The sequence below is a fragment of the Setaria italica genome, chromosome III (genome assembly GCF_000263155.2).
Source record: "Setaria italica strain Yugu1 chromosome III, Setaria_italica_v2.0, whole genome shotgun sequence".
Lineage (NCBI taxonomy): Eukaryota > Viridiplantae > Streptophyta > Magnoliopsida > Poales > Poaceae > Setaria > Setaria italica.
In genome coordinates, this window is record NC_028452.1 from 50,620,349 (window position 1) to 50,631,298 (window position 10,950).

The window sequence follows — 10,950 nt, forward strand, 5'->3', positions numbered from 1 at the left end:
GCGGGACGGGTGGGGCCAGGACGTCAGTTGGACCGACATCATGCCTTTCTTCCCGACTCGGCCCGCAACCGCAAGCAAATTCGCATCGGCATCGCAGTGAGGGGAACGGAGGGAGGCCCTAACCCTAACCCTATCCATCGCCATCGCCATCGCCATGGCCGCCGGCGGAGAACCCTCCCCGTCGCCGCCCTCACCCGCCAAGCACTCTCGCTCGCCCGACGACGCCGCCCAGCCCGACGCCTCCCCGAAGCGCCGCAAGCGCCACCACCACCGTCGCCACCACCACCACCGACGCCAGCGTCACGACGACTCTCCGCTAGCTGTGGCGCCCGACGACGACGTAGAGGAGGGGGAGATACTCGATGACGCCGCCGCCGCCGATTCCGCAGCCCCACAGGATTCCCTTGTTCCGGTACATCTCTCCCCGCCTTCAAACCCCCACCTCTTTGGTTCGACTTTAACTAATAACTAGCCCTGCAATAGCACTTCGGTACAGTCTAGTGTAGTGTTTCCTAGTCTCCCGCCTTGCTCATCAGCAACATACAGACATACCGTACATACAACAACAACAACATCAAAGTATTTAGGCTAGAGCTGAAACCCAACAGCAAGCTGGTGCTTATTTCCACCTAAGATAAGATATCGAATACCATCTCTCTTGTTATGGCGCAGCAGATAATTGGGAAATTGGAGGCTTGGCAGGTCTAAATTCAATTTTCGCAACATAATTAGTATTTATTCCTTGGGTACCCTTTTGCTGTTACTCCTTGCCTACTTACTGTTTGATGTATGGCAAATGCAGGAGCGCTTGGACAATGGTGCTGATACACATTCAAATGCAGATGCAATGATGCCGCAAGCTTCTGCTCTGCCTACCCTCCCTCCATCCTCAAAAGATGGAAGGAAGTCACTTAGCGGTGCCCCTGAGTCTGAAAGCGGGGGTATCCTATCAAGTGACGCTGATGAAAACAAAGGGTATGAGCAGAGCCAAAGCCTTTCAAAATCTACAAGGGAGAAGGAAAGGAGGCACATAGATGAGCGTCACTCGTTGTCTTATAAAGATTATCATTCCAAAAATCACTCCAGAACATCTCCTTACCCAAGGCATCACAGTGAAGCTCGTTCAAGAGATCACTCGAGGTCTACAGAGAAAAGTGATGGCGCTAATGGTCCTCGTGCAAGTCTTAGGGATGGTTTTGATCATGACAGCAATGATCGGAATGGCAAGTCTGGCAGACATGCTACTAGTAGGCAGGAGAATGAAAGAGAGAGGAGCAGTAGCCGTGTTGTTCATGATAGACCTGGTGACAGGCACGGCAGTCGGGAAAGGTATAGGGATGATAGGATAGATGGAGACAAATTTGATTCACTTGAAGCTACTCGTAGGCTCAGAGAAAGAAGCAGGAGTCGTAGTAGATCAGATCTAAGGGAAAGTGCTCGTGTTCGTGATCAAAGCCGGGAGAGGGAAAGACGGAGTGGTAGTTCAAGGCATAAAGATCATGAGAGGAATAGGGATACAAGTAAAGATCGGCATAGAGAATCTGACAGGGTTGACAGTGTACGTGAAAGGGAGAAATATGATAGGGACAGGGAATGGCATAGGGTTAAGGGAAGTGAAACTCGTAGAACCAGAGAAGCACGGGACAAAGTTAGTGACAGTGACAGGCACAGGGATTCAACACACTCAAAATACAGCACGTCCGATGGTTACAAAGAGAGGGCTAGATCCAGGGAGAAATATAGAGATGCCGACCATAAAAGCCGGAGGTCTGAAGAAATGAAGGAAAATTCTTTAAACAAGTAAGGCAATTTTTACATGGTTAACTGATAGCTAATTGAATAACCTCCTTTCTCCGTGTGTTTTAGTTTTCTGGATATTTACAGTTACTGCTCTCATCTCAATATTAGGGAGGAAGATGAAGAGGAGTACCAAGAGAAAATTGAACAGCAGTTAGCTATGCAGGAAGAAGATGACCCTGAAAAAATTAAGGAGGAAGCAAGGAGGAGGAAAGAAGCCATTATGGCGAAGTACAGGCAGCAGCAATTGCAGAAGCAGCATATGGAATCTAAACCAAGTAGCAATAATGAAGGTAAGTTTGGTTAGATAATGTTGGGTTCACAACATGTCCAACACCTTTGCTGTGCTATGTCCTGACCAATTTAGTTACTGCTGAAAGATATACTGTTGCTTGTACAGAAGTAAAAGCAATGGATGGAGATGAAACTACACATCTGAAAGATGATAATGATAGCGGCTCTACGGGCAATGACGAAGCTGAAAATAAGCATGATTCTTTAGAGGTATTCGTTGGTGAAGCAGACTTCACTGTGGGGAAGTCTCCTGCTCGGAATGATACTTTAGTTAGCACGGGAGCATTCAGTGACGAGATGACAATAGGTGTTTCAGGTCTTGGAGAGGGTTCACCCAAGGTAATTGTTTTCTGCTATCCTGTTTAATAACATATGAAACCATATCATCCTGAAAACCTATACTACATATTCCAGAGTGAGAGATCAGCAGACATGTTCTGTGATGACATTTTTGGAGAATCACCTGCAGGCATTAGAAAATCGGTACGATTCCTATCCCTTCTGCTAATTATAGAAGTTCCATTCCATACTATTCTGATCCATAGGTCATGGGAAGAGATGCAACTTGAGGTACATGCTAATCTTGCATGTATTATTTGCATGCCAAAATAAACTGGTTAAGTTTCATAGACAGAACACTGTTGCCTGTTTGTTTTCTTAATATTAAATAAAAATGCCTTTCACGATCTCAAAATTACTTTATTGGACAGGGCAAGGATGATGGTTTGCATGTTGAGAGAAATGCTCTTCATGACAACTGGGACGATGCAGATGGGTACTACAGTAAGTTGTGCTATCTTCTGGTCATTTCCCGTGCCAGTTTCTTTGTTTTATCTGTGGTCAAGCTTTGCTCCTGTGTTGTTGATTCATTTATTTTCTTGTTTCTGTGACTCTGCAGCTTATCGGTTTGGGGAATTACTGGATGGCCGTTATGAAATCACAGCAGCACATGGGAAGGGTGTGTTCTCAACAGTTGTGCGGGCAAAAGATCTTAAAGCTGGTAAAGATGATCCTGAAGAAGTTGCTATCAAAATTATCCGGAACAATGATACTATGTAAGTTAAGCTCCCAAGAGATATTTTCCAGAAAGATTTCTAGTATTGAAAATAAATTAGGACTATTTAATTCAATGTTGGATTATTCAGGTACAAGGCTGGCAAGCAAGAGGTTTCGATACTGGAAAAACTTGCAAGTGCGGACCGTGAGGACAAACGCCACTGCGTGCGGTTTATTTCTAGTTTCATGTACCGGAACCATCTTTGCTTAGTTTTTGAATCTCTCAATATGAATCTTCGTGAGGTTTTAAAGAAATTTGGTCGTAATATCGGACTTAAACTGACTGCGGTGAGGGCATATTCAAAGCAGCTCTTCATCGCCTTGAAGCACCTGAAGAACTGCAAAGTTTTGCACTGCGATATAAAACCGGACAATATGCTGGTATGCCATCTTGCAACATCATCTTTTTAGCTATTGTATTATCGTCAATTGTCTTTCTTTAATGAGAATTATGCTTGTGAGACATAAAAACTCAATTTTTGTTGCTATGCTGTCATTTCATCTTTACAAGCACATCTTAATTATAAACACCCTTTCTAACTGTGTTGGTTGTTTGCATTTTAGGTGAATGAGGCTAAGAATGTGCTCAAGCTATGTGATTTTGGCAATGCTATGCTTGCTGGCATGAATGAGGTTACGCCTTATCTTGTCAGCCGTTTCTATCGGGCACCTGAGATCAGTGAGTTCTTTTGTTAACTTAACCTTATTTCAGAATGTTCATTAGATACTATTTCTACTTTCTACTCATGCGTTCTGTATACATGTTCTATATCCAAATGTGTTGTACCTAACTCATGTTGTTTATTGCAGTTCTTGGGTTACCATATGACCATCCATTAGACATATGGTCAGTTGGCTGCTGTCTATATGAGCTTTACACTGGGAAAGTCTTGTTCCCAGGTCCATCAAACAATGCCATGCTTCGGCTTCATATGGAATTAAAGGGCCCATTCCCTAAGAAGATGCTGCGAAAGGTTAGTCCTACATGCTTGGATCATTATTAACCTTAAAGGATGAAATGCTCTTTCTTTTGTGATAGTACACCTACAAGCTGCATACACCTTAAAAAAAATCCATAATTATGTTGAATTCTGGAGTGATGATAAATACTTATCTAATTGAGTGCACATATAAACACTACACTAAATGAATGTTTATAACTTTCCATCACGCAGGGTGCCTTTACGATGCAACACTTTGATCAAGATCTTAATTTCCATGCTACTGAGGAGGATCTTGTGACAAAAACGGTGTGTCTATGGAACCATACCCTTTTTGCTATGCTCTTTTTGTATTATTCAAACTCCTTATTTATTATACGTCTGTTTGCAGGCTGTGAGGAGGTTAATTTTGAACATTAAACCAAAGGACATTGGTTCTTTGATTTCAAACTTTCCCGGCGAGGATCCAAAAATGCTATCCAGTTTTAAAGATCTTCTTGATAAAATATTTATCTTAGATCCAGAAAAGAGGATAACCGTATCTCAAGCACTTAGCCATCCTTTTATCACTGGCAAGTGAAATAAGATGCTGATTCCTGTTGACATTGAACTTAGCATCTACCTTGTAAAATAGAATTTGGGTTCCTCTTGTCTAATCATCCACGTTTCTGTCTTGTGTCCTGGGAGCTACGAGACCGAGTACGTGGATGAAGCACGGAACTATGGAAGAGATGGCTACCTGCAGACCTTGCTGCATGCACTTATCATTTGGATATGTTCTGTTGCTTGTAAGACAACTAGCCAGTCAGCATTCCATTTCCTGTATTATACTCTTTCCTATGGATTTACAAGATATACTTGAAAGTCTGCTTCATTTCATCTAACAATTATGCTGACTTGTGGATTGCTGACAAGCAAGGTTATATGTGTAACACTGTTGCTTAATGTGTAAGCAAATCTTTGCACGTGCTTGGAACACTTTTCATTTGTGTGCCAGCATGTACTCTTCTGATGTTTATGATTGCATGCTGGCTATGCTTGGCTTCAAGCTATACTAATCTGGGGGGTGCAGTGCACCAGGTTTTTGTATTGCTTGAAAAGTTGTTTATTTCATGCTAACACAGGCCTTGCGTAATATTAATTTGTTTCTTACATCTACTTGCGTTTGGATTTATAAGATTCTAATTTGTTCTTTCATTCAGGATTCTGCCAGGGCCTCTGCTGTGTGCGCATTTTATATGCGTAAGGGCCAACATAAGAAGGTACCCTGGTTGATATCTGGGTAACGAGATGTGTTTGAACCCATCAATACATTGCTTTCTTTTGTTTTAGGTTGAGAGAATGATATCTATATTTCATTAATGTTGGATTTTGTCATTCATACGTCCTAATCAATTGGTCTTTTCAGTAATATAAATTATCTTAGTCTATACTTAATGTTTTGTCTAGCTATTGCCGAAATTATACATCCTAATTATTTTTTCCTCCTGCATTGAGCACTTTAGAAGCTTATGCCCACCCACAACTTGTAGATAAGTAGGGGATGGCTGGAAAGTAAATGTAGGTGAAGTACGCAAATACAAGCACATGCACCGTTGTGTTTACCTTTTGTTTGCTCCATCAAAGTAGAGTAATTCTTTTATAATTTATTCGTTTTACTAAATTATTAGTTGGAACAACGCATTTCTACTTTTTTCCTACTTACCCTCATATGGAACATCGATTGAGTTTCGGTTTTGCTTTTATGTTATTTGAGGTCCTGGGATGGAGATCGCTGACCCACTACTCACTTGACATGGTAAATCCTTTGAACTCTGGATGTCTTCCTTTTGTTTTATTCTTAAAGAGTTCACCTAATAGTTGGTAGTGTTTTGGTATACCATGGATGGTTCATTTTTTCAGTTTTGGCAGCCTTTATTATTTTGGATGTGTTTCTAATATTTAGAGTGTTTCATTGAGTTATTTCTTTTTTCATTCATTTTATGTTTCATCAAACATTAATCTACTCAATAATTTTCTACGGTGTGTGTGCACCAAAATTATCCACAATAATGGGTTGTGAAATTCAAGTATATACCAATTACTTCACCGTAAAAGCTCTCCTCTATCATGCAATGGAGTTTGAGTTTCATCATTTCTGTAAAAAAAATATAGGAGCTGAAAACCACTCAGACTACTAGTTTTAGAACCAAGTGTCCAGGTTGCGCTGCAGGAAGTGGCTTAGTGCCCTTTGGTGCCTTGCCCATACCACACAGCTCTGTGCTCTGCTTCTGTGGTTTCTTAACCCAGGTTGCTGTCCGAGTTGAGTGGTTTGGTCGCTGAAACTTGTGTATGGCGCATCTGCTACATTCTTTCCCCCTAGGGTGTGTGTGGGGAGGAAAAGAGACTTGAGTTGAAAAAGACAGTTTTAACAGACTTGAGTTGAAAAAGACAGTTTTATTTGCCACATGTTAATCAAGATAAACACTGGTTGCATTAGCTTATTTAGTTATCCGGAGGCTGAAAGTTTACTACATGATTGGTATTCAAGTTTTCTTGAGTTGGATTCTTTATAACTCTTTCCTTGTTAGTCAGAATTGCTGTCCATAAGTGGCCATGTGAATGACAGTAGTTTCTCATGTTGGATCTCTGTAGATACTTGTGTGGGATGTAGTAGTTTCGTAGTTATTTTTTTATCTGTAGTACTTGCTGGGTAAATTAGGGATGACAATTTTACCCGCGGGCATGGATACCGCGGGTTTCCCGACGGGCAAGGGTATGGGTATGAATTTTCACCCGCGGGTAAAAACCCATACCCTCGCCCGCGGGTAGGACACTGGTATCCAACCTTACCCGCAGGTACCTATCGGGCACCCGAAATACAACTATTATTACCTTGTCATCTCACGTCTTTTATAATGTTTATGTATTTATGTATTATTCTCATGTGATTGTGTTAACTACAAAAACTAATACGTGAGACTGGATTTACTTTGAACTATGAGGACAACAAAAAATATTGCAGTGTTTAGTTCTATTTGCAATGACTTTGTGTGGGTGGTAGATTCGAATTATACTTGTTTTTATGATTAGGATGATATATTATTTGTGCTATCATGACTAGACCCGATAGGTACCCTAAACCTGTCGGGTACCCTGTGGGTACGGGCACGGGTACAAAATCTTACTCGCTAGGTTTCGAGGATATGGGTAAGACTTGGGAGTTTCGGGTATTCTTGCGGGTGGGCATTTACTCTACTCACACGTTATCCAACCCGCTGCCATCCCTAACCGGGTATGAAAGTACCTAAGAAATTGCAGCCCATTGACCTACCCCATGTCCGTGTGCAGGTCACTAGTTTGTTTGTTAGTCTTTGGCCCAACAGGCCATTGCACCATTATTAATTGTTTCCTTTTTTGCCTAGTTATGTCGTTCCTAGTTCAATCCGATATGGCACACTAACTGATTTGTTCAGTCCCTAGTGGCCAAGCCCCATGCAATTGGTTCTTGCATTAGTTCAATCCGATATGGCACACTAACTGATTTCGCTCACCTGCTTTTTACACATAGCCCTTGCGAAGCTGACCAATTCCTATTGCAGCTGTACTTTTGGATGATTGACTTGTACTCCCTCCATCCTGAAATATAAGGCATCCAAGGGTTCAAAATTTGTCCCCAAATATAAGGCGTCCTAGGAGTTTTTGGCAAGTACTCAATCAACTCAATTAAAAGCTTGCCAAATATTTCCCTTGTTAACAGGAAAACTTGCCTTGTATTACCATTAGCTAAGGGTATATGAGACATTTGCCCACCTCCTTAATCTGTCCTAAAAATCCTAGGATGCCTTGTATTTCAGAACGGAGGGAGTACTTGTGTACTATCTCTTTTAGATATTTTTTTTATTTTTTTCATCAACAGAACTGCTCTAGTAAAGTGGGTACTTGCATGTGGTTGCATATTTTTCATCAAAATTACTTTGCCTTTTCTCCCTATTTTTCCCTTTTTCTTTCCTGTCCCCTACCGGTTGCTGCTATTTTACAGTCTCTTGGGCTGGTAAGATATCGCGTCGCCTCATGCCTTGGTGTCGTGGTGGGCGTGGGTTGCCACACCTCGCCTGCCTTGACGCTCTAAGAACATTGCATGATTGTATGTGCATGTCTTCCGTTTAGAATGTGTTTGGTTAATAATGTAAGACTGCCAAGGCATGCAAAACACTTTTGCCAGCTTGTCTGACTACAAAAGCTTAGTAATATAATATTTATGATGTGTGGTATTGTTGTTGGAAAGTTTTTCGTTACTATATTGTGGATAGAAAGCAAACTTCTGCCTACCATATCACTTAGGGGCACGAAGACACCCAGCGGCTCCGAATTCTACCTTCTGATGTTTCATGAAATATTCAGTAACGGAAAACCACAAGCTGACATATGGTGGAACATACGTTAGGACTATTCTGTAGTAATTGAGCAGAACAGTTGACAAAAAAAACTAAAGATGCGGATGTACTTTCTTTATTCAGTTCACCTCAGTGGGCATAATCTGATGTGCATCCCCCCCCCCCCCCCCCCCCAAAAAAAAAAAAGTGATAATTTTGTCCGTTTATAAGCTATTATGTTTATAGACTCGAAAAGACCTGTATAACTGCTGTTATTGTAATTTTCTTGCCGAATAGATATTAGCAGCATGCATATTTGAAATATGTTTAGGTGTTGACGTACTTGGTACTATGCAATGCAGTCCTGCAATGTAATGACAAGGACCGAGCTAACCATGGGTGGAGAACAGCCAGTTTAGGTCCCTTTTAGCAGGTCTTCCTCACCGGCTTTACGTGAAGCTGTGCCAACTCGGGGTGTTTGGTTCCTACCCAAGGACTTTAGTACTGTCCTATCGAATGTTTAGATACTAATTAGGAGTATTAAATATAGACTATTTACAAAATTTATTGCACAGATGGAGGCTAAACGGCGAGACGAATCTATTAAGCCTAATTAGGCTTAATTAGTTCATGATTTGATAATGTGCTGCTACAGTAACCATTTGCTAATGATGGATTAATTAGGTTTAATAGATTTGTCTTGTCGTTTAGCCTCTGTCTGTGCAATTAGTTTTATAATTAACTCATATTTAGTCCTTCTAATTAGCCTCCGAATATTTCATGTGACACGGACTAAATTTTAACTTAGGAACCAAACACCCCGGCTCCATCGCCGGCACGAAGACCCTCAACATAAGTGCACTAACGGCATCTGACAGCTCGTAGAGTTTTAATCGTTATGATTGGTTGATGCATAAGGTTATGGGTTAAATCATGAAAGTGATAACAAGCACGCTGAACTTAAACCTACGTGCCAATTATGTGGTACCGTGTGAAAATAAAAAAGTTCACAAACTGCTTTGGTTGCTCCATAGCGACTAGGAAGAAAAACTTTTATGTGCTATAGCTCATGGGATACTGAAAATAGCCCAACAAGAGAACCAGAACTAATATGACAGACAATCCGAGCAAGTGGAAAATGTCACCGGACACCTACTCGTCCAAGGGAACGTCTGAGGTGGAAAACAACCTGACTGGATATCCCCGAGAAAACTAGTGGGACTGCCCGAACAAGTGAAAAACACCACTAGACACATGTTCGGGCAAGGAAAGTGTACTGTAGTTCACGGGAGGTAGAAAATAGCTTGGCAAGAGATCTTGGGTTAAAATAAGATGCCGTTTGGTTCCTAAAATGTAACGTAATTTCATTTCAGAGGGTAAGTCTTATCGTTACAAACGTTTGTTTGCAACAGTCTGTAATCCATTAACGACTCTTATCGTTACAAACATTTGTTTACAACAGTCTGTAATCCATTAACGTGTAATCAGATCCCCGAGCTACTACGTGCTCGATACAGCTCCTCAACCACCGTAATTAAAAAATGATACAGCGGTGGCGCTGTCACAGATCGTGACTCCAGCGCGGCGGCATCCTCCAAATGCTGCCGTGTGCTTGTGCCTGCGCCTCTGGTCCTTTACCTCCTGGCGACCATGCATGATGAGGAAGGAGACAATGGCGAGTAACTCCGCCAGGAACCCGCACGCCACCCGGCCACCACTGAGGTCCAAGCTATTCACCTGCTGCTACTGCTAGCTGACTGGTTCGGGAAGGCTCCTCCGGCGGCTGTTTTTGTCGGGTGAGAGCAAGGCTCTCGTTTCGATCAGAGAATCAGGATTCTACTGCCTTTGCGGGTATCTGAGATTACAAGCCAGAGCATGGCGGGCGAGCGTTGGTGAAGAGGCGGCCGGCATGGCCGTCGTGTTGCTAATCGGTTTCAGCGAGGATGTGCCTCGCTGCTGCGTATCTGGCTTATGGTTGTGCCGGGATGCGATAGCGTTACATTAGTAAACCAAACAAAGACAGTAATCATGCATCCCACCTCTGATTACAGTGCAATCTGATTCCATTTCCATTTACGTTACCACTTGAGTGAGCGGGATGGCTTGAACCCCATAACAAAAGTGAGAGGGATGGCTTGAACAGGTAAAAAAAAGCCAAAGACACTTATTCGGTTAAAGGAAACGTGTGCCATCGCTAGGCCTGCTAATGGGGGTTATACTGGCCCCTAACCTGCCCCAACCCACATCTAATGGGAGAATTCTACTAACCCGCCCCAACCATAAATATATTATTTCTACCCATCCCACCCCGCCTCACGGTGCGGGTTACCAATGCATGCCACAACACCATTGCATGCATAGATTCGCTACAAACCATTTTTATACAGACCCATCCTTTGTCGGTGTGGGTCCCACATCTAGATAAGGTTCCAATATTATCTTCTTCCTCACCCAGTCACCGTTCCATCCATTGACTCGCCACATCCCGCCCCGCCGCTGCGAGCGCC

The 10,950-nt window shown here is 42.4% G+C and overlaps 1 protein-coding gene across 7 annotated transcripts; it reads left to right on the forward strand.

Moving 5' to 3' along the window:
* The first annotated feature begins 57 nt into the window (after positions 1–57).
* LOC101762555 (serine/threonine-protein kinase prpf4B) lies at positions 58–10,519 on the forward strand. Of its 7 annotated transcripts, none has more exons than XM_022824834.1 (15): positions 155–412; positions 803–1,800; positions 1,909–2,090; positions 2,198–2,430; positions 2,506–2,574; positions 2,802–2,874; positions 2,990–3,146; positions 3,237–3,528; positions 3,712–3,826; positions 3,958–4,121; positions 4,323–4,397; positions 4,480–4,876; positions 5,291–5,350; positions 5,845–5,886; positions 9,932–10,519. In XM_022824834.1, exons 1-12 carry the CDS (start codon positions 155–157, stop codon positions 4,666–4,668), a joined length of 2,805 nt encoding a protein of 934 aa, XP_022680569.1. In that variant the 3' UTR covers positions 4,669–4,876; positions 5,291–5,350; positions 5,845–5,886; positions 9,932–10,519. The 7 variants fall into 7 exon arrangements, with proteins under 7 accessions (XP_022680566.1, XP_022680569.1, XP_022680571.1 ...); XM_022824836.1 differs by lacking the exon at positions 9,932–10,519 and adding an exon at positions 8,806–9,010 and having other exon boundaries at positions 5,291–5,370; XM_022824832.1 differs by lacking the exon at positions 9,932–10,519 and adding an exon at positions 8,806–9,010.
* Positions 10,520–10,950: the final 431 nt, after the last annotated feature.

Bases quoted from the DNA above. Each gene is read 5' to 3' on its own strand.
- LOC101762555 (XM_022824831.1), top strand. From the start codon at position 155: ATGGCCGCCGGCGGAGAACCCTCCCCGTCGCCGCCCTCACCCGCCAAG. The intron at 1,801-1,908 runs GTAAGGCAATTT...TCTCAATATTAG, and splicing joins AAGGAAAATTCTTTAAACAA to GGAGGAAGATGAAGAGGAGT. The intron at 4,398-4,479 runs GTGTGTCTATGG...GTCTGTTTGCAG, and splicing joins AGGATCTTGTGACAAAAACG to GCTGTGAGGAGGTTAATTTT.